The sequence below is a fragment of the Bubalus kerabau genome, chromosome 11, assembly GCF_029407905.1.
Source record: "Bubalus kerabau isolate K-KA32 ecotype Philippines breed swamp buffalo chromosome 11, PCC_UOA_SB_1v2, whole genome shotgun sequence".
Classification (NCBI taxonomy): domain Eukaryota; kingdom Metazoa; phylum Chordata; class Mammalia; order Artiodactyla; family Bovidae; genus Bubalus; species Bubalus kerabau.
In genome coordinates, this window is record NC_073634.1 from 66207240 (window position 1) to 66231059 (window position 23820).

Genomic DNA, 23820 nt, shown 5'->3' on the forward strand with positions numbered 1-23820 from the left:
TATGAGCCTGTCCTCTTTCTGGGCACACTGTTTCAGTCTGACGGAGACCTGAGCAAATGCATTCTTTAGTCCTCACTCATCTGTTGTAAACTTAGACCCTGTGTTCCCTCTGATCCTACAGATCCCCATTGGCACCGAAATTGAAGGGATGAACATTTTAGGATTGGTCCTTTTTGCCCTGGTATTAGGAGTGGCCCTGAAGAAACTCGGCTCTGAAGGAGAAGAGCTCATTCGTTTTTTCAATGCCTTCAATGAGGCGACCATGGTGCTGGTGTCATGGATTATGTGGTGAGTGTCACCCTACCACCCACTCTCTCACTCATTTCTCCTGCCATCCAGAAAAGAACCCCACTTAGCTGTTCTAGGTCACCCCGTGGGGCCACCCGGCCCAGTGCTGTCTGTGGATGATGTACCACGACCAGTCTTGGTACAAGGGTTGAAGGATCTCAGAGAAGTAAGCATGTACCATGGTTAATGGTCACTTGCTTGTCACCCACAGTGACCCCTGGGGTTCTGTCATTGATGATTTATCGATGAGTCTCACCATTATTCTTGCCATATCTTGTGGGGCAATGAATTCCATATAAAATAGGGCTTATTTCTCTTTGCCGCCGCTGCTGCTAAGTCGCTTCAGTCGTGTCCGACTCTGTGCGACCCCATAGATGGCAGCCCACCAGGCTCCCCCGTCCCTGGGATTCTCCAGGCAAGAACACTGGAGTGGGTTGCCATTTCCTTCTCCAATGCATGAAAGTGAAAAGTGAAAGTGAAGTCGTTCAGTCGTGTCCGACTCTTAGCCACCCCATGGACTGCAGCCTACCAGGCTCCTCTGTCCATGGGATTTTCCAGGCAAGAGTACTGGAGTGGGGTGCCATGAAGGGCCCCTTACTATAGTATTACAACATGGAGAACAAATCCATCTTTAGCCCATATGTACAGGTAAACTTGGAATGGTCTTTACATGAATGTCTCTTTATATAATAGCAATGAAACGGTACTTGTTTAATAAAAACCACCAGACTGACTTCTGGCTAACAAGGAAAAATTTGACAAGATCTCTCAAAGTAACTTCTCAGAAATCATACCAATTCCAATGCCAATGCTTCAGTAAGCTTTATCCTGCTGTTTTACTGAAGCCAGACTTTGTGGGTTTTAGTTTCTACCCACTCGTTGCTGAGACACTAGTTTATCTTTTCATACACAAAACTTGTTCCTTATTGTCAACCCTTAAATATCCTAGGATGTCTCTCTCTCAGATGATACTGGGATGGCAGCTGGACTGATTTTAAGGAGAAGCCTGGAATTTGGTAGGAAAGCTTGAGATTGGTTGGGAAGCCAAGTTCAGAGCCTCCACTAGTAGAGTTTATCCTGCTTGACCGAGTTTTCTTGCTCAGCCCCAAACTCCAGAGTCTGAGTCTGCATCAGAAACATGACACTTCATATGACTCCTGTTGTTCTGGGGAGAAAAATATTCCCAGAAAGGAAAAAGCATTTTCATCCTGTCAGGTTCTTTCCCTGGCTTATTTTTTTCAGTCTGAAATCCTCCCAAAGGTTGGATTAAAGGAAACTGTGCAGGAAAGTGATGTTCCTGTGTGAAAACATTTGTTTTCAATCTGAAACCAATTTACAGTCATTCCTTCAACATGACGTGTTAGTTACAGAAGCAGACATTTGGAAAGGCAGACCCGGCTGAGTGTCTTAACTGCAGTAGGATATCTGTTGCCCAGAAAGTGCATCCCACACAGAACTGGGGTTTAGGATGCCTTAACTGATTAAAGGGCTTCCCTGGTGGTTCGGTGGTAAAGAATCTGCCTGCAAAGCAGGAGACACAGGTTCGATCCCTGGGTCGGGAAGATCCCCTGGAGGAGGCCATGGCAACCCACTTCAGTATTCTTGCCTGGAAAATTCCATGGACAGAGGAGCTTGGCAGGCTACAGTCCATGGGATCCCGAAAGAGTCTGACATGACTTATTAACTAGAACATATACAAGTACACACACATAACTGATTAAAGGATCTCCCCCAGGTGTGGGAGGGTCTTCAGTAGCAGCTCTTTCTTTGCTACTATATATCAGGCACCTGCCTAGCCTGTACTGTTCATAGAAATAATTTCTCAGTAGATGGTCAGCAAACCTTGCAGGCATGTGGTCTCTGTCATAGCTGCCAGTGCTGCCACCCCAGGACAAAAACAGTCATAGGCAATTTATAAATCAATGAACTTGGCTGTATTCCAGTAAAACTCATGGTGCCAACCCATGCATTAAACTGTCCAGGGAGGAAGGAGGGAAGGGAGTCCTCTGAAAGTATTAGAAAAAAATACAGGGGTAGAGAAAGTCCTCCTACACAAAATACTGAAAGGAAAAGCCATAAAAAGATGCTAAATTTGATTCCACCAGAATATAAAAATGTTTGCATGCAAAGGAAACCTTGGATGAGGTTATAAGACAAGACAGTTATTGAAAAAAAGTGATATATATTTACATATAGTCTCTATACACACACAAACACACTCACACTCAAAGCATTGGGATTGAAAGGACTGGTACAAGTTCACAAAATGTTCATCTTTCTGTAGTGAAATTAACAGAGAACTTGAGAATAAGAGTTAAAAATCTTTTATAGCAGTTTCATATTCTTCAGCATCCAAGCCATGATTATTGTTCTATTTTTGTGTGTGTGCATGTGTCTTTTCTAAGAATGCTGGCCCATGACCAACTAGGTAGAAATGAACCAGTCTTTCACCAAAGATAATTTGAGAAGAACTAATATAAAGAGCCCTGACTACTGAAAAAGAAAAAAAAGACTGAATAAACTCGTAGACAACGAACAAAGGAAACGAGCAGGGAATGCATAGAAGAGGAAACCTGAATGACCAACAAACGTTTTAAGGGATGGCCAATTTATTAGAAATTAGGGAAATGAAAGCTTGGTTCTGTCACGCACTCGATAAGGGTGAAGTCACTGCAGCACTATTTTTTTTTTTCCTTTGGAATTTGAGGAATTTTTATTTTCATTTTTCTGTATTTCCCACTTTCAACACTAAAAACCTGTTTCTTTTTTATTGAGATATAGTTGATTTAGTTGATTTAGGGCTTCCATGGTGGCTCAGCTGGTAAAGAATCCTCCTGCAATGCAAGAGACCTGGGTTTGATCCCTGGGTTGGGAAGATCCCCTGGAGAAAGGAACAGCTACCCACTCCAGTATTCTGGTCTGAAGAATAGTCCATGGGGTTGCAAAGAGTTGGGCACGACTGAGTGAGTTTCACTTAATCACTAATAGTTGATTTATGATGTTATACTAGTTTCAGGTATATAGCATGGCGGTTCAAAGTCTTTATAGATTATATTCCATGCATGGTTACTATAAAATACTGGCTATCTTCCCAGTATTTTGGCTATTGTGCTGTACAATGTACCCTTTATTAGCAGCACTATTGACGTTCTTTGTTGTGGGGGCTGTCTTGTGCGCCGTAGTTATTTAGGCATATCCTTGGCCTGTAGCCCCTAGATGCCAATAGCACCCCCTATCAAAGCTGTGACAACCAAAACTGTCTCCAGGTATTACTTAATGTCCCCTGGGGACAAAATCATCATTGGATTAGAACCAGTGGTGCAGGGGGAGAAGGCAGTGGCACCCCACTCCAGTACTCTTGCCTAGAAAATCCCATGGGCGGAGGAGCCTGGTGGGCTGCAGTCCATGGGGTCGCTAAGAGTTGGACACGACTGAATGACTTCACTTTTACTTTTCACTTTCATGCACTGGAGAAGGAAATGGCAACCCACTCCAGTGTTCTTGCCTGGAGAATCCCAGGGATGGGGGAGCCTGGTGGGCTGCCGTCTATGGAGCGCACAGAGTCGGACACGACTGAAGCGGCTTAGCAGCAGCAGTGGTGCAGGAAAAGGATTCTTCTCCTAGAAGCACTGGGAACATGATAGAACAGCCACATTGGAGAACAATTGGTCAGGATCTACTAAACTTTAAAACACACCCCATGACTCAGTAGCCCCACTTCATGGTGTCTCTACCTGGAGAAAATAGGCATGTGGGCACAAAGAGGCCTGTTTGCAGTGTTCTGTGTGGTGATGAAAACCTGGGAATAATTTAAATGCTCATCAGTAGGGCAATGCAAATAATCTATAGTGTAGTTCTGAGGATGCTATTTTAAAAGAATGAGATAAAGGTGGGATCAACCCAAATGTCCATTGACAAATTGAATGGATAAGGAAAATGTGGGATATGCATACAATGAATATTATTCAGCCTTAAGAAGGAGTGAAATTCTGAAAAGTGCTATAATATAGAGGAACCTTAAAGACATGAATGGGTTGACATGCTCTCCTTCAGGGGATCTTTCTGACCCAGGGATCAAACCTGGGTCTCCTGCATTGCAGGCTGATTCTTTACTGTCTGAGCCACCAGGGAAGCCGCAAGTGAAATAAGCCAGACACAAGGGGGCTAAAATTGTATTATTCCATTTATAAGGGCACCTTGAATAGTCAAATTCATAGAGACTGAAAGTAGAACAGTGGTCTCTGAAAGCAGCAGTGAGGGGGAACATGGGGTTATTATTGATTGAATACAGAGTTTCTGTTTGCAATGATGAGAGAGTTCTGGAGATGGACAGCGGTGAAAGTTGCACAAGACTTTGAATATACTGATGTCACCAAACTGTACACTTAAAATGGTTAATATGGTCAGTTTTATGTTATGCATACTTTACCATGATTAAAAAAAAAGACCAGAATGAGGTAGATGTCTATGTATTGATATGAAAAGGTCTCAAAGACATAATGGGGAGTTTAAAAAACACATGCAGATTTAAACACATGTATCTAAAAGAATAGGAAGTGGGACTGGTTACCAGAGGAGAGGGCTGGCTTGAGGATAGGGCCTAAAGATTTTGGTCTTAGCAATCATGTTTTAATTTTTTGAAAGGAGAATATATTTTTGTATTACTATAGGATTTAAAAATAATAATACTTCTTAGAATACCTCTGGGAAGAAGTCTTAAGAAACCAGTGACACTGGCTATCTCTCCTTGGAAGGAAACCTGGTACTTGGGAGGACAGAGGTGGCAGGTAGACTGCATCCTTTTGTATCCTTTGAAATTTGAACCGTGTGACATTATTGTCTATATAATTAAAATTTATAAATAAAGTCAATAGTTATAAAATTCATCTTCAGCTCAGTCCAGTCGCTCAGTCATGTCCAACTCTGCGACCCCATGGACTGTGGCATGCCATGATTCCCTGTCCATCACCAACTCCCAGAGCTTACTCAAACTCATGTCCAACGAGTCACTGATGCCATCCAACCATCTCATCCTCTGTCGTCCCCTTCTCCTCCTGCCTTCTGTCTTTCCCAGCATCAGGGAGTCAGTTCAATGAGCCAGTTCAAACCAGTCAGTCCAATGAGTCAGTTCTTCACATCAGGTGGCCAAAGTATTGAAGCTTCAGCATCAGTCCCTCCAATGAGTGTTCAGGACTGATTTCCTTCAGGATTGACTGGTTTGATCTCCTTGGAGTCCAAAGAGCTCTCAAGAGTCTTCTCCAACACCACAGTTCAAAAGCATCAATTTTTCGGCAATCAGCCTCTTTATGGTCCAGCTCTCACATCCATACATGACCACTGGAAAAACCGTAGCTTTGACTAGATGGACCTTTGTCAGCAATGTTTCTGCTTTTTAATATTTTTAAAATTCCTCCTCAGTTAAGCTCAAAACAGCAGACTTTTGTCCTTTGTAGCTCCCATAGTTCATTTCCTCCCTTTCTTCCTCCCACCTGCCCATTAAAAAAAATCTTCACGCTCCAAGAGTATTCCCAGAAGGTCATTGTTAGTGACTTCCTCCCATGGAATCATGTTTTCCAATCCACAAAGAATTTGAAACTTCACAAAAGTCCCAGCTTTGGCTCAATTCTGTATCACAGCAATTCTGCAAAATGTCATAGGTGTTAGTCTTTGGTGTTTCTGAGTTCTCAGAGCAAGCCTGAGCAAAGCTGAAAGTCAAGCCCACAGTCGCAGAGGCTTTAATCTCAAAGAGTTCCTTCCACTTGGGAGCCCACGTGGTTGGTAGCATCCAGCTGTTAAGAACATACAATATCCAAGGGGAAAGAAGTCTGGGTCTCATCCTGACTCCACACCCACGATGAGTGATCCTGTTAATTTTACTCAGTTTCATGGCCTGTAAAATGGGCATGGCATACCCCCATCCTTTTCTATTTCTCAGAGTCATCCCAGGGAGAGATGAAGACCACCTAGTTGAGAGTCCGCAAATCCCATGTCAGGAAGGGCCTGCATCTCTCAGCCCCAGCATCCTCACCCTTGCTTACCTGTGCCCTGTGCTCACATCCTAGGTACGTACCTGTGGGCATCATGTTCCTGGTTGGAAGCAAGATTGTAGAAATGAAGGACATCATCATGCTGGTGACCAGCCTGGGGAAATACATCTTCACGTCTATATTGGGCCATTTTATTCACGGAGGAATTGTTCTGCCACTTATTTATTTTGTCTTCACAAGAAAAAACCCATTCAGGTTCCTCCTGGGCCTCCTCACACCGTTTGCAACAGCGTTTGCCACCTGCTCCAGGTGAGTGGCTTTCAGGTGCCCTTGGCTGCCTTTGAGCTTGGAACCAGATGAGCCCGTGGTGGATGCACAGCTAGCATCTTGACAAATTTTAGTTTCTTGAAAATTCTAAATTGGTTTCATCTGATTTTTTTGCACCACCAGCCCCATAGCTCTTAGGGAAGTAGATTTTTAGGATTGCCAGAATGAGAGATTGCCTCATTCCCTTCTCCTTCTTGCTTCTTAGAGGTCAGTTAGATCATAATTTTACCCAGCTGTGGGTCCTCACCCTAACTAGACCTCAGCCTGAGTAAAAGAAGACAACCACTTGACTCAAAACGCATCGCAGGAAAGTTTCTAGAATGACACCTGCTCAGTTCTCCCTTTGGATGGGTGAATTAGGAAATAAGACCAAGACATAAGGCATCCTGGTGAGGGGTGTGTGCTCAGCTCTCTAGGAGTACACAATATTGTGGGATTATCTAATTTACCACAAAAGATGGACCTTGTCATGGCTGATATTCTTCCAGAAAAACACTGGGCTTTCCAAATACAAAGAAAACTTTGAAAGGATGGTGGCACATTGTTTGATTCACACATTTAGTTTCTGCCTCTCTGCTGCCTGTTTCCCACCATCCTGCCCTGCAGTGTCTATGACTGGGTTGTGGTGTGGTAGGAATGAAGGAGGTAAGTTTCTCCAGCTTTGGCAGAAACCAGCCTACTTCAGCTATGCCAGCCACAGGCTGCAGAGTCTGCAGAACCCACTGTGGGGAGCAGGTCTTACTCTTCATTATCTTGGGAGGCAGTTCCTCTTTCCAAAGTCTCAGAGCCATTTCTTCTTCTCTTTTTTTGGCCACACTCCCACAGCATGTGGAACTTCCCTGACCAGGGATTGAACTCATGTCCCCTGCAGTGGAAGCCCAGAGCCCTAACCACTGGACCACCAGGGAAGTCCTGTCAGAGCCATTTCTGCTTCTTGGCATAGAAGAAAAAACATAGTTTGCCTTTTACTTTTTGGAGGGGAACATGTTCAAGAGAGGAGATGCATGTGTAGAGTAAACAGTTCTTTGTTGTCTTGAGAATACTTAGCATTGTGAGACAATGTGAGGTTCTTGGGAAATCTGGAACAGGTGTATCCAGGTGAAAAGTAACTAAGTCTAGAAAGCCCAATTTTGAACACTTCGGGAAAGCAATTGACATAACCCCATGTGTGACAGAAACTCTGCAACAATTCTGATTTTTCTTTTCTTTCAAGGGGAGAGTGCCATAACCTAGGATGGTGCTAACTGCTCTCTTCCTGGGTCTGAGCTGAGTAATAGGTTAGCCTGGTCACGAAGGACTGTTCTCTTATTTGGTTGTTTGCATTTCCCAGCTCGGCAACCCTTCCCTCTATGATGAAGTGCATTGAAGAAAACAATGGTGTAGACAAGAGGATCAGCCGGTTCATTCTCCCCATTGGGGCCACTGTGAACATGGATGGCGCAGCCATCTTCCAGTGTGTGGCCGCAGTGTTCATTGCGCAGCTCAACAACGTGGAGCTGAGAGCTGGACAGATTTTCACCATTCTGTAAGTTCCGTATTCTTTCCTTCACCTTTAGGCCTGGTTTAAACTTTGAGATTTTTTTATTGCGATTTCCTTTGAAAAACTTCTTGAATACAATCTTACCATGACTCGGGCATCTCGCTTGTAAATGAGGACAGCATGAATTCATTACTTGAAGAAAGTGGATCCTCTCTCAAGGGTGCAGTCGACAGACTAGGGTTGTGTGGTTTTCAGTTCCAAGCCATGGCTGCCATGTTCTGCATGTCTCTACGTCCCCTCGGTGCTCTGGGCTCGTGAGTGATCCTGCTCTCCCATCCCCTAGAGTGACGGCCACGGCGTCCAGTGTTGGAGCAGCAGGCGTGCCCGCTGGAGGGGTCCTCACCATCGCCATTATCCTGGAGGCCATCGGGCTGCCCACTCATGACCTCTCTCTAATCCTGGCTGTGGACTGGATTGTGTAAGTAGCAAGTCTTAAGGGCACTGAATAAAAGAAAGTCTGTATTGAGCTCTGTAGGAGCTTGGCACTGGCCTGGGGCATGCAGAGAAACTTAAAACATGCCATTACTGAGAACTTGCTTAGAACATTCAGAAAAGTCAGAGGCCCAAGCGTCTGTGGAGATTGTTGGCTGCATAGGGGTCATAACCATTGGAGCAGTGAATCTTTGGGAATGATTGTCCTTGGCCTGGAATGTCCAAGGAGTGATTTCTGTAAGGGGAGAAAAGATGAGTGCTGCTAATGCACATGCCTGGGCTTGGGCTCAGGGGCAGAGTTAGAAAGGAGCTGTGATCTCGGTAACCATCACCAGGGGTCCTGTAAAGATGCAGAAGTTTCTAATTGTTGCTGCCTTGAGTCCCATGACACTTTTCTCAGATACAAACAATACCTGTATCATAGGGAAGGTCAGTGAGGGACTGATGTTGGACAGTAGGTAGAGCGTGTGAATAAGAAATGAGCCCTGAAAAAAAAAAAAAAAAAAAGAATCGAGCCCTGGAGCCTGGGTTCACATCATTTACTAGCGTGATATGAACTGTCTGTGATTTAGTCTGCTAGTCTATGAAAAGGGGATAAGAACAGAGCCTTACAGCAGAGTTGTAGTGGAGACTAAGTGAGTTAGCTCATGCGCAGCACATGGAAGAGCGTTCAGTCAGCACTGGGGAAGACGCTCCTGGCCAGGCTGGTCAGAGCTGGGTGTGGATATCCTGACCACGAGAGCCTGGCCCTGGGCTGGTGGATCTGCCCACGGTGGTTAGGAGTGCTGGGTTCCAACCTTATTTTTAAGCCCTGGAAACTTGAAGGGACTTCTCAGAATTCCTTGAGCTCCTTGAGGGTGAAAAGTGCTTTGGAGATGCTGAACAGTGCTGTGCAGTGTTCAGACAGCACATCGGAGGGACTCAGTCCCTGTGGTGGTGAGTAAGAGGGACCAGGGCAGAGTGTCAGAGGCCCCGCCTCCTTCCTCACCGGCTCCCCTCCATGGGGAAGGCAGGCGTTTAAGGGGTGCTTGGTCAGGACAAGGGAGGTCTGGCACCAAGCGGGCTGCCCAGGTGAGACCCCCACCACCCACAACCTCTGATTCCATAACTCTCAGCTTCTCCAGCACCTCAGGCAAGTTCCTATTTTCCCTCCTTCTTCAGAATGAGCATGATACTTCCTCTGAGCCCCAGGGAGGGGTGCTGGTTGTTGGGCTCTGGGAAGACAAAGCTTCTGGAAAGGGCAGTGCTGTTCTCTGTGAGGTGGTATTTGCCAACAGCCGTGGGAAGCACATGAAGGTTACAGTTCAGTAGAGATGCAGTGTGGACGCGAGACTGGGAGGGAGGTTCCCACGGGTAACGGTGAGTGGGAGGGAAGCTGGACCCAGGACCGAATCTGCACCATCACCCCAATTGTGTGTGGGTACTTAGTCGCTCAGTCGTGTCTGACTCTTTGTGACCCCGTGGGCTGTAGCTTGCCAGGCTCCTCTGTCCATGGGGATTCTCCAGGCAAGAACACTGGAGTGGATTGTCATTCCCTTCTCCAGGGGATCTTCCCAACCCAGGGATCAAATCCAGGTCTTCTGCACTGCAGGGAGATTCTTTACCATCTGAGCCACCAGGGAAGCCCTCGTCATTCCAGTTACTTATAACTTTTACACGACGATGTCTCACACATGAAGTGTACACATAGGGAGATTTCTGGAAGGAAACAGATCCAGATGTCACTACTGGTTCACTCGGGGGTGCAGAGGATGGCAGGGAGTGACTTTTGTTTTTTCCTTTATACTTCTCTTTTCCCCAAGTTTTCTACAATGAGTGGGTCTGTTAGTTGCATAAGAATGAAAAATATTTGGAGAAAATCAGTTTAGCATCAAGCAGCACCCCATACCCTTAGCTTGCCCTCCCTCAGGGTCACAGCCTCCTGGTACCTCGGCCTGCAGTGAGTCTGCCCCCTGGTGGCTCCAGGCGGCATCGACTGTAACACCTGCCTGTTCTCTCCCTGCAGGGACCGCACCACCACCGTGGTGAACGTGGAGGGCGATGCCCTGGGTGCAGGCATCCTCCACCACCTGAATCAGAAGGCGATGAAGAGAGGGGAGCAGGAGCTGAGCGAGGTCAAAGTGGAGGCCATCCCTAACTCCAAGTCGGAGGAGGAGACGTCACCCCTGGTGACACACCCAAACCCCACCGGCCCAGCAGCCAGCACCCCAGAGTCCAAGGAGTCGGTTCTGTGATGGGGCTGGGCTTCCAGCTCATGCACCGGGGGTGCCCACCCCATCAGTCTGGCCACCTGGCCCTGGCACCGCCCTCACCGACTTTTCACCTCCCGAGCAATGCACTGGCCCAGCCACCGGTGTGAGGGTTACTTCTCAGCACAGGCATTGGGTTTCCCAGTGGGAACTGACTCCTGAGGACTAAGACACTCTGACATTTGACACTCGACCATGTCCAGGTCAACTGTGCGCACCCTGGCTCTGTCTGGAAACACACCCTCGAGCTGCCAGTGTGGGGAGTAACAGGCTCACAGAGACCTGGCAGTTAAAGCTTGGAAGATGCACATGTTATTTCATTGCACCCAGGAAAGTTCAGCATTCGGATACTTCCTGGACAGACCTGGGCGGGTGGCAGTCATCTGTCACCTTGTGAGCCAGAATAATTGGAAAAATCCCCAAATTCGTGTCCTTGGCTGGAATTCTCTGAGCTGGGACTCAGGTGTTAAGAGTCTCCGACTAGGCATGGCTGGCTTCTGGTTCACTGGGCTGGAGGCGCTGCGTGCCCATCAGGTTAGAAATACTCCATGGTATTGGCACCGCTGGTGTCTCGGGTTAGCGGCATTAGGTAAGCAATTACATTCTGAGGTCAGAGAAAGGAGGGGGAGTGTAGCCTGCAGGGGAAAGGGAAGCAGCCTGACGGGTAAGGACACACACTCACATATGCACACACACATACACTACTGTCCCCAGTCTGGCCCCAGCCCCGGAAAGTTTTCTGCTTTCATGATCTGGACTTCTGCCAACACTGTAGCTTTATCCACCTCCACTCTGATTTGGCAAACAGGCCACAGAGGGGCCTCTGCCTCTGGGGAGGTGTGATATGGTCATTACATTCAGGACCCTTACTGGCCTAGTAATAGATTTCAATCCAACTAGACCCTCCCTTAAAGCAAAACAAATTTTTTTAAAAAACCACAAACCCACTCTTCACTGGGGTAAAGCCAGATGTCCTGGCTTTGGCTGATTTTGATAGGCTTGGCTTCCCTTTCCTCCAGCACATCAGAGTTTAAAATTATCAGCCAAATGGTCTACCTGATTCCTACTGACTCAGGTTGAACGTTGGAGAGGGGGCTTTATAGAGAGAACCAGTGTTGCCAGGGGCAGGGAAGGAAGACCTAAAGGGCACAAGACTGCTGTTTCTCTGTAGTTGTTGGTGTGTATGTGTGGGGTGACCTACAGCAAGTCCTGGGGCCTCACTCTACCCCATCAGTAAAATGGGGCTGATGTCACCTGCCTTTTACCTACCTCAGAGGAGTCTGGTGAGGCAAACTGAGTGAATCTGTGGAAAATGATCATTTCGCATCTTGGCTATTAAGTGCTAACACTTAACCCCGTACCTTCCTCACTGTTACCTAAGTGATACCTACGCTCTCCGGGAGGCTCCTTCTCCTGGGAGGACAGCTTTTATGAGCAGGGCTTTGTTTTGTGTGCAGGAGCAACTGTTATCACGTCACTTGTGCTCTTGGAAGTTTCTTGTGAGCATCAAATGCAGCCTCTTCCTATTGTCCTTCATCTTTTTGTGAATTAACCTCCCAGCCCACTTTTGGGTGCCTGGCCTCCCAGTGACTCCCAGACCCAGGCACGTTTCTGCCACCACACGCTGGCCATTATTCAAGCTCCCAAACTTTCAGCCTTGCTCATTCCCCTGTTTTCTCTGTTGCTATCACCCAAGCCCTGCAGAAGGGGAGCACACCATTATGGTGTATGTCCCATCACAGCCAGAATAGGGGGAGGGACAGAGACAGTGAAGCTCCCCTGTTTTAAAATTATGGGGCATGGGCCTGAGCAGAAGTGGTGGGGAAGAGCCAAGGGGCACAGGGAAGACCCAGCTGGTGGCAGGCCGTGCTCCCTCTAGCCCTCTTTAAAACAAGCTAAGCCACTCCTGTGAAGCAGGAGTGACCAGGAGCTGGGCTCAGCAGTACATGGAGGCCTTTACCCTCTGGCTTGTTGATGCCTTCTATTTTTAAAGGAGAAATAATCACATGGCTGGATTCCAAACTGCAAGTGAACATTCATTATTTTTCAGCCTTCGCTAGATCTTCTCTTTCCCTCTTCCCCATCTATGTAACTGTGTGTACACACATATGTGTAGCATGTGGGGGGCATACATGTGTTTAGCATTTATATCTACATGTGTGTTTGTGTATTTTAGCTCCAGTCCAAACAAGTTTGAATTTTGGGGCAGAGGTGAATTAACTGCAAGTTGTGTGGCTTTGGCATCCTGATTTTCCTGTTTCTAAAGGTGAATTTCACAAAACATGGACAGTCTGACCCAGGGGCTGCACACAGTCTCTCCGGGACCTGGGAGTGCAGTGTGGGGAGCACGTGGCCTAGGGAAGGGTGCTTCCATGTAAAACCCCTGTGATGATCACTCGCCTTTCCCTGGTTTCTCCCTGTTTTTCTGTCCGAAAGAGGAATCAGACTGGGAGTGAGCCAGCTGGGGAAAAATGCCACCCTCTCATTGTCTGATGATGTGTCCCCTGCTCTAACTTGTCATAATGCTGTTCATCTCTTTTCAATATGTGACACTTGCCTTAAAACATAGCAGTCTTCAAAATGAATACAGGATTTCTACTAGAATCCGATGTTCCTTTATTTTTTTCTTGTGTTTTGAAGTTGCATTGACTGGTGGAGTTCTTCCGGGGGATGGCCTGTGGGTGACAAATTGAGGGGTTATTTTTCTAGCTGCATTTAGCCAGCATGACCCCCTGTAGCAGGGCAGGCCACTCAGGTGGCAGAGCTGCTGCAGAACCATCACTGATGTGGCTTGTGGTGGTGAGCTCCAGGCTCCTGGGCTCCTCCCACTCAACCCTAGCCAGACCCTTGAAACAGTGAGTAGTTTGGCCACATACCTCCATTAAGCCAAGCCTTGTTAGGACAAGAAGGTCAACAGGTATTAATTGACCATCTAGTGTAAGCCCAGAGCCAAGCTGGAAGAATGCCCCCATCTGTAGAATCACTGAGAAAGTCCCTGCATAAAACAGTTGCCCGTGCCTACCATCCTCATTAACATACCCAGAACCTTCTTTCATATCATCTCATGTTCAGTGGGGGTTTTCCAGGTGGTGCTAGGGGTAAAGCACCCAGCTGCCAACACAGGAAACATAAAAGACTCGGGTTCAATCCCTGGGTCAGGAAGATCCCCTGGAGGAGGGCATGGCTACCCATTCCAGTGTTCTTGCCTGAAGAATCCCATAGACAGAGGAGACTGGCGGTCTACAGTCCATGGGGTTGCAAAGAGTCAGACATGACTGAAATGACTGAGCACACATGTTCAGTGACATTGCATCCCAGCACTATTAGGAAATTTAGAAGCTTCTTACAATAGGATTATCCCACCAGCTCCCAATGACAGCCTTAGTTTCCAGACCCTGGGCCCTCAGAAGGAAGAGAACCCTGCTCTCACCTGGAGATATCCAGCCCTCCACAGAATATGGAAGCCAGTTTTACTTTCTGGGCAAGGCCCAAAGGGATGAGGAGAGCCTGCACAGATCAAGTGCCTGATTGGGCTTGTTACTAATGACATATAGATTCCCACCTTGAAGTGTAGCTCCCTTGATTCTCTGGGTGGAGTATTTGGAGACTGGGGTGAGTACTCAGTGATTAAGCTTTTCATGTCATATCAAGAATGGCAGTTCCATAAGCCACCTCTCCCCAGGGGAGAAGAGAGGGTGCTGATCTATTGGGTCACTGAAGCCTGCACAGAGGAACATCTGGTGACACCATGAATGCATGAATGATGCAGCAAGGAGGAATATGCACTGTCTGTGTCCAGTCCCAGCTCTGCCACTTCTTACTGTATGACCCTGAGCATGATAATGTCTCTGTGCCTCAGTCTATTTGTCTTTAAAATGGGGATAATAATCCTGCCAGTGGAGAGGCTTGTGAAGAGTAGAGGAGTTGATACCTGTAAGAGGCTCAAGAGTGCCTGGCCCAGGAAAGTTCCTCTGTCATGCTGGCTCTCAGATCAGACACACCAGCAAGAAAGCTTCCCACCCAGCCTGTGGCCCTTTGCATCAGGCCCAATGAGTGGCATTTCCTTGTTTGGCTTGGAAAGACAGAAAGGAAGATCTAGTTCAACTCGTGGGCCTTTCTGCAGATCTGTGCCTGTGTGGCATGAGAGCATGCCCATTTTGAACATTTGTGCTAAAAATACTTGGATAACTACCTAAAAGAAACCAGGCTTTATAAATGATTGTCAGAATGCATGTGAATGTCCCTTATTCATAACAGAAGGCCACGTCTAGAAAACTCAGGCTTTCCTTCCTTCAACTATTATCCTCCCAAGTTGCAACTCTGAATGCAGACAGCTGCTTCCAGCAGGGTCCTGCCTTCTACACAGGAAGTTGCTCTCCTGGCCTAAGCTCAACCCCTTTTCCTCATGTTCAGGGGACACAAAGGCAGGCTTCTGGTCTACCTCCCAATTGTAGGGCCATGGGCCCTGGGCCCCCTTCTTGAGGCTCTCAGTGAATGAGAATTGAGGGAGCATATAACAAGAGAGAAATCTTGAGTCATTTGGAAGAAAACTTTCCCATCTCAAGGGAAGAAACAACACCATAATCCCCACTGTTTTCCATCTTTTCAGAGTTGGAACTGAGTATCCTAAATTTTCTCTTATCAGAGTCTCAAACCTACATTATTTTCTACAAACAATATACAGAAGAGTGTTGAGCTAGATTTTTAGCAGATTTAGGATTATTTGGAGTGACACAAGACCGAGATGATAGTTTTGGGATTCTTAGTGTGGTCTTCATGACTGTCCCCTAGCTCTGCCTTTAGGGGAAAAAGAAAATCATGCATTAAGCTCAGACATGGTCCTTCTTTGTGGGGGGGGGGGGGGAATAGTTTCAGCAAATGTCCTGAGGTCAATGAAGACTCAGTGTCTGTTCATGTTTTGAAAAAAAATAATAGAATTAAAAAAATTTTTTTTAATAATCCACACACCATAAAATTCACTTCTTTAAAGATTTAGTAGTTTTCAGTACATTCAGAGAGTTGTGCATCCATCACCGCAATCTGATTCCAGAAGATTTTCATAAGCTCAAAAAGAAACCCAGAATCTCTGACAACCACTAATTTATTTTCTATCTCTATGGATTTGCCTATTCTGGATATTTTGTATTTGTAGATATAGATATTTTCTTTTACAGATACATCCCAGATAAAAAGAACTGATGTTTAAAATCACTGGGACTTCCCTGGTTGTCCAGTGAAAATATAGATATTTTCTTTTACAGATACATCCCAGATAAAAAGAACTGATGTTTAAAATCACTGGGACTTCCCTGGTGGACTTCCGATGCAGGGGGTGTGGGTTCGATCCCTAGCCCGTAAACCAAGATCTCACGTGCCAATGGGCATGGCAAAAAAAAAAAAAAAAATTACCTTTGGAAAAAAAAGTGTAATCATTGCCCACCTTTCCACACACACCCACAGGAGAGCGTGTAAGATATTTTCTCTCTCTTTTTTTTTTTTAACATTTATTTATTTATCTGGCTGCTTTGTTGGTCTTAGTTGTGGCATGCAGGCTCAGTTACTCTGCAGCATGTGGGATCTTGGCTCCCCAGTCAGGGATTGAACCCACATACCCTGCATTGCAAGTCAGATTCTTAACCACTGGACTACCAGGGACATTCCATGTAAGATCTTCTTTATCATCAGATACAGATTCAGTCATTTTAGCCTATTGGTGGTGGCGGGGAGGGGGGCGGCGGGGTGGAGGGGATTGAATTTCTAGGTTAATAGTGGATAACCAGAACACTTAACTAATTTGAAGAACTTTTCACCACACAGGTGTAGCTGATGAAGGTTTAGGTCTCTAGACCACATGCTAAGTTATAGTGTGGCCTGGATCCAGGCAACTGAGTCTGCTAACATTCTGGTCTCTGCACTGTGCGGATCCGTGCCTGATACGGTGCACATTGTGTTCTGTGTACGCGATGCTCCCTGGAGTTGTGTATTGTGCAGCCCTGACCTCAGAAGTTGGAAGAATTGATGCTTTTGAACTGTGGTGCTGGTGAAGACTGTCCCTTGGACAGCAAAGAGATCCAACCTGTCAATTCTAAAGGAGATCAATGCTGAATATTCATTGGAAGGACTGATGGTGAAGCTGAAGATCCAATACTTTGGCTACCTGATGCAAAGAGCCGACTCATTGGAAAAGACCCTGATGTTGGGGAAGATTGAAGGCAGGAGGAGAAGGGGATGACAGAGGATGAAATGGTTGGATGGCATCACCGACTCAATGGGCATGAGTTTGAGCAAACTCCAGGAGATAGTGAAGGACAAGAAAGCCTGGCATGCTGCAGTCCATGGGGTGGCAAAGAGTTGGACACAACTGAGCAACTGAACAATAACAAATAAAAAGCATGTTGAAAATGTCTGCCCTGTAAAAAAAATTTTTTTTTCTTTTTAATAAGTGGTGGCTAATGAGTCCCAGAGGCAATGAGGTTGAGGTTAAGAGGAATCTCCTTAATTAACTTCCCTGGTCAGGTCAGTTTTCCTGTTGGTGTGTCTTTCCCCGGGTCTGTTGCCAGGCACTTTGTGGCATCAATGCACCCTTTATCTCTCTAGGCCACAGAGCACCCTGGGCTGCCTTTTTGGGTTGCTCCCAGACCTCCCTCACCTCCAGCTGTGTCCATGTAAGAGAAGCAATCTTACAACAAACGGATCTTGTGAGTGGTGATCCGCTCCATTCAGTCCTTCCAGAAACAAGAGCAACAATGGCCAGGACTGAAAGCATCCAGACACTAAAGAGTACAATGGTCTGTGTGGCATTATTCCATTTATATCAACAAAAGTGACCAGGGTTACAAGTCAGTTGAGTAGCCATGATCAGGTGGAGAGAGGGGCAATGATTGGAAGTGAACTAGAGGGGCCTCCAGAAATGCTGGCTATGTTCTGCTTCTTGATCTGAATGGGTGTTTACCTTGTGATAATGCACTAAGTTGACCGAATATGTTTTATACATTTTCCATTAGTCAGGAATACTTAATTAAGAAAAATAACAGGGTTGGTGGCATGACATGGCAGGAGATCCAGCTCTCTGTATTGGTTCCCAGTCTCTCTGGGTGACCATGTCTTTTCTTAGGTGTCCTGTGGCCCATGGGAAATGCTCTCAGCTAATTGTATCCTGACCATCTAGAGTAGCGGGTCAGCCAACCGTGGCCCCCAGGTCAAAGCCAGCCTGCTTCTTGCTTTTGAATGGCCTCGGGAACTGCTCCAACAGACAAAGAGCAGTCAAGGAGACTAAGCATCGGTAGCCCCATCCACCCAGGTCAGGGCCAGCTCACCCATTAGTCTCAGAACACACAGGGCCTAGGGTCCACAGTACATTTAGGAGCCCACGAAAATATTTTAATTTATTTTGAAAACAGAAGGAAAGCATATAGTTCAGCCTGAATTCCATGTGTTTTTATAAGACCATAGTTACAAACTGTAATCTTTAATATGTGTATCTGATACAGGGGCCCGTGTGGTGGAAAGTCATACATGGCCCAGACCACAGTTACAAACTGTAATCTTTAATATGTGTATCTGATACAGGGGCCCCGGTGGAAAGTCATACATGGCCCTGTCCCTGTTCCCCACTCCACTGCCAACACCAGCTTCTCTGGCTGGAGGCTACATCTTATCCCTGCCCAGGGCCTACGCTGTCACCACCTACATGTTGGGGACTTTGCTGTTGGCACATGCTGGGGATCAGGGAGTAGAAGCCCAGTCCACGTGCTGACAACTTGGCAAATGTGGCCAGCGGCCCAAGTTGAGATGACTGGACTTATGCTCCAGGCTCTAGCTGACACTGGCAGCCAACCCTTCACCTACTGTCTATCAAGCCCCTCCCCAGACAGGCCAGTGGCTGGCTGTCCTGAAAATATCTCCAAGCTGATGGCACCTGGGCATCAAGATGCCCACTCCTGGGAATGGTCCACCCCAGGCAAAGTGGGGGTAGTATGGGGCAGGAATTTTCTCTTCTGTTACATGAATAGAAGAACCTACATGATATCCTCAATTTGGCCTTGTCCCAGAAAATCTAGATGGACCAACTTACCAGCTGGGCCTTTATGGAAAAAGGTTGCCAACCCCTGCTGTAAAGAAAATATGTCTCATCTCTCCTGATCCATTTGCCACTGGTATGGTTTGCTGGAAACTGGAAAGCCAAGTAAATTAGGCTGTGGTGTTCAGCCCATGAGAGATAGCGCAGCCATCCCAACCCTAGGACAATGGCCTGAAGTTTGTGGGTTGAGTGGCTGGCAGTTTATCAGTGGCAAGGGAAACTAAGGCACATACCTCAGGGAGACTCTGAGGTGGCCCCCAGAGACCCTGGCCTGCAAGTGGAGATGGGAGCTATAACACAAGTAGACCTCATCTGTGTAAGAGTCTTTGAACTGGAAGCTGGCCTCCAGCCACAGATACTACTTACTAGAAAAACCTATCCTGTTATTTCATCTTAAATCCTCAGAGACCCCAGAGAGAGAAGTAAAGCCACATTCATGAGAATAAATGAAGCAAAGTAAAAAGTCCTACCCAGTGGTTCTCATTAGAATCACCTGAGCATATAAATGCTTAAGCCCCACCCAAGAGAGCCTGATTCAATGGGTCTAGGTTTGGACCTGGATAACTTACGTTTTTTAAGTTCCAGCTGAGCCAAGGATGTGAGCCAAGGATGAGAACTGCTGCGCTAGTGATTTGTCGTTGTTTAGTTGCTAAGTCGTGGCCAACTCTTTTGCAACACCATGGACTGTAGTCGGCCAGGCTCCTCTGTCCATGGGATTTCCCAGGCAAGAATTCTGGAGTGGGTTGCCATTTTCTTCTTCAGGGAATCTTCCCACAAACCCGTGTCTCCTGCATTGTCAGGGGGATTCTTTACCGCTGAGCCACCAGGGAAGCACAGCGAATTTTAAGAAATATATATCTGGTCATTCAGGTGGCCAAAATACACTTCTCATACACAGTTGGTCTTCATCCACAGTTCCTAGTCCACAGCTCCCCATGTGCTTGGAATTCCCTGAGTGCTGGAATAGCAGCAGCATCTTTGATTATAATATTTGGTCTCTTGTGGTCAGTTCCTGAAATTGCTTCAGAGCCATAAAGGTGAAGTGAGTGTCCTATTGTTCCTAAGCAGTCCCTTTCCACTGCAACTTGGTTTATGTTAATGAGGTGACTTTTGAAAGCACTTAAGGATGGGAGCTGGTGTCCAGTGGAACCGACCACATGATTAGAAGTTGGCACTTTCAGTCCTACCCCCTGACTTGGGGTAAGGGAGAGGAGCTGGAGGTTGAATGGATCACCAGTGGCCAATGATTTAAACAACCATATGCTCAGGGCTGGTGCACTGGGGTGACCCAGAGGGATGGTATGGAGAGGGAGGTGGGAGGGGGGTTCAGGATGGGGAACACATGTACACCGGTGGCGGATTCATGTTGATGTATGCCAAAACCAGTACAATATTGTAAAGTAATTAGCCTCCAATTAAAATACATAAATTTATACTTTAAAAAAGAAAAAAAATACCTATGTAATGAAGCCTCTTTAAATACCCAAAGGACAGTGTTCAGAGAGCTTTTGGATTGGGAAGCACATGGAGGTCTCAGGGGAGAAGGGCACACTCCAAGCACAAAGCTCCTCACCCCTTCCTACAGTACCTTGCTCTATGCATCTCTTCTACCTGGATGTTCTTGAATTATATCCTGTTATAATAAACCTGTAATCTAGTAAATATTTTCTGTGAGCCTTAGAAAATTCATCAAAACCAAGGAGGGGAAAATGGGAGCCCCTGATTTATAGCCCATCAGTCAGAAGCACACATGATAACCTGGACTTGTGATTGGCATCTGAAGTGGGGGCAGTCTTGTGGGACCGAGGTCTTAACCTGCAGAATGTGATGTTCCCTCCTGGGGGACAGTGTCCAAATTGAGTTGAATTTTAGGACACCCAGAGGGTGTTGAAGAACTGATCAGTGGTGCGAGAAAACCAACTCCATCCCACCCACACGTTGGGATCTGGTGTTAGTCGGAGCTAGCCACTTTTCTTTCTTAGCACAGGTGCCTTCTCTCAGTGTCTAGTCAGTGCTATTGACATGAAACATCTCTAGGCAGCTTTCAGTCTCTATATTCAATTTTCCTGCTGTGTGTTTTTATGTACATTAAAAGTATACCACGTTAAGCATTGTTCTATGCAAAGATGAGTATTGCCATTCATATGAGGAGTTACACTATTATAGAATAGTAATTGATAGATATTTCCTAACAATACCCATTAGCAAGTAGATGGAGTATTAACACCCTCAGCTGAGAGCTCTGGTGGCATCTGTAAGCCCTGGCCAATGAGCACTTGGGCTTCGTTTTCTCATTCTGAGTCACGGAAGTCAATGCATCCACTTCTCCATGGTGTTTATGTTCTCGTGGTAAAAGCTGTCAAAAAAACATCCAGGTGACAGCACTGGAGGTGCCACAGAAGTGCCGAGGAAGAGTATCAGCTGGCTTTCAAAATGAACTCCTTCAAGAAACTGGATGATGAAATAGGGCAGAACAGGCAGTCGGTTAGGGAGTGCTAGAACCCCCGCTGACTGATAAGCATCAGAGCGCGTGGGAGGAAGAGATCAAAACTGGAACAGTAACTAGAAGAAAGGGCAGCAGCAGATTCATCACAACTTCAGGGGGGTTAGAGAACGCTGTCACAACACACCGCCTTGAGCCCAGTCTTAATAATAGCTTTGATTAGAGTAACCTAACTCTAACTTGGTAAGAGTTCCAAGTTACACACAACAGAATCCATTCTAGATACGAAAAGCACTGATAACAGGGTATTAGTAAAAGTAGCACTTCTGCGAACGATAGGGGAAACATTGCTAAAACCCAGTGGGCAGGAGCAATGCGGCTGAGAGTTCCTAGTTCTGGAAGAACGGTTCTAACAGAAGTTCTATTGCTGGCACCGCCCACCACCCCACACCTGGGACACAAGGAACCAGGCAGCGGAACCCTGTCCCCAGCTACTGCATCTGACTTCCCAATACAGCTCTACCCTGTATTCCTCACTTGCACCGTCCCAGGCACACCCGCTAAGTTTCACACAAGTGCCTCTGCTTGGAAGAGCTTGGAAGAAGTCTGGAAAAGTGGTTTCTGTTTTTTCAGGCTTTACACCTGACAGAGTTAGAATGAGCTTCGAGGGGCCAATGGGCAGGCTCCGCTACAGCTCCCACTTACGAGACACATCCCCCTACTCCAGACAAGGCCTGGATTCCCCTAAATGCCTGCATTAGGATACATGCAGATTTTCGCAAATGAACAAATACTTCAAACAGTCTTGCAGTTCTGTTCCCTACTGGCCTGTGGATCTGTTACTGTGGTGTCACTATCTCTGTTTAGCAATACGTGTTTTACGTCTACTTCCCCTTGCTCTTTTTTTCTCTCAAAGGAGTACAAAATAGAGGCATGAGACTTATTTGTGATAAGAGACATAGTTCTCATAAATTTAATAAAAATGAAAACAAAGGCTAAAAACTACTAGCAGTCCCCAAAGGTCAACCTATAGCCTCACTGAGACCCTTACTGGGACAAAAGATCAACTGGCTAATCGCACATAAAGAACTCATTTAAATCGCTGAAACTATATCACTGACGACTGAGTCTGATGAACAAAGAGCCCTTGGCAATTTTACCGTCTTGTTTGCCTTTCTGGGAATGAAAACCACCTTGTCATGCGGAAGGCTGTTTTAACTTTTGCACATTATCACTTGGCTGCATTTTCCAGACCCCATGAGTATATGAAATGTATGTATATCTCAGTCTGCAGCGAGAAAGAAGCAAGAGAAAGGGTGTGCAGGGGAGAAGAGGAAGGGGCCATCCGGGGAGAAGAGGAAGGGGCCATCCGCGGAGCAGAGGGAGGGGCCATCCGCGGAGCCTGCGCTCGCGGCCCCGCCCAGCACGTTCCACACTTTGGCCCATCCTCTGCCAGCCCAGCCCCTGCGGAGGTATCCACGCCTCACCCGGGAAGACGAAGAGCTCCGGATCTCAATCCTCAGTACTTTTTTCTCCGACTCTTGCTAGTCCTGGGCCCTTGGCTGGCCTGGAGTGAGGTGAGCACGCCATGAAAGATCAGGCAGCCGCTGAAGGGAAGGCCCCTCCGCAGCACAGTGAGGATGGATGGGGTTGGGGAGTGATGGGGGCGTGTGAGAGGCATGAGAGGCTGGTCAGCCTGTGTGGCGTCTGCTGTGTCCAGGGCCCCGTGGGCTGCGCAGAGCTCGACGTCTGTGCTCTGTGTGCTGCCTTCCTTGTTGGCTACAACGAAATCGCCTTTCCTTTTCTGATAGCGAGTCTTCTCACACGTGCACACCTACTTCCCAGGATCATTCCCATGTGAAGGACAGTAGTGATTTCTAAGAGCATAGACTCTCACATTGTTAAGGAAACCGCCAGCGTGTCCCATGAAACAGCGTTTTGTGAACGGCAAGCTACTCGTCCTATTGCTGAATTCACTTTTTAAAAAAAGAAATAGTTGGGAACTTCCCCCCCAAAACAAAAGCTATTTTAAATGGGGGCCAATGGGAATCATGACTGGAACTAGGGGGCCACCGTGTGGTTAAGTGTCAAAAAGTGAGATCCAGAGGTTTTTTTTTTCCCCCTCACATGTTTCTGCAATTAATCTTTTCATACAAAAAAACAGAACCACCAGACAGGACACCAGAACAAAATTTGCCAAAATTCTGTTCAGAATGTTCAGTTGGCCTTCCACGCTGGAATATTTAAGCCAAAGTAGATGCCTGAACCACTATCATCAGCATCACCTGAGGATGAATTAAAAATATAGGTTTTTAGACCCACCCTAGATCTACTGATTCTGGAACTCTAAGGGTCAGATCAGATCAGATCAGTCGCTCAGTCGTGTCCGACTCTTTGTGACCCCATGAATCACAGCACGCCAGCCCTCTCTGTCCATCACCAACTCCCGGAGTTCACTCAGACTCATGTCCATC

General features: G+C 46.7%; 1 protein-coding gene across 1 annotated transcript in view; it reads left to right on the top strand.

The window, feature by feature from the left end:
- SLC1A4 (solute carrier family 1 member 4) overlaps positions 1-13427 on the top strand; it is a 29995-nt gene extending 16568 nt beyond the window's left edge. The window contains exons 4-8 of the mRNA XM_055540477.1: positions 122-288; positions 6351-6584; positions 7933-8127; positions 8426-8560; positions 10580-13427. Of these exons, the coding sequence (XP_055396452.1) occupies positions 122-288; positions 6351-6584; positions 7933-8127; positions 8426-8560; positions 10580-10808 (960 nt within the window). The 3' untranslated portion in view covers positions 10809-13427. The remainder of the gene's footprint in view (positions 1-121; positions 289-6350; positions 6585-7932; positions 8128-8425; positions 8561-10579) is intronic.
- The last annotated feature ends 10393 nt before the right edge of the window (positions 13428-23820 follow it).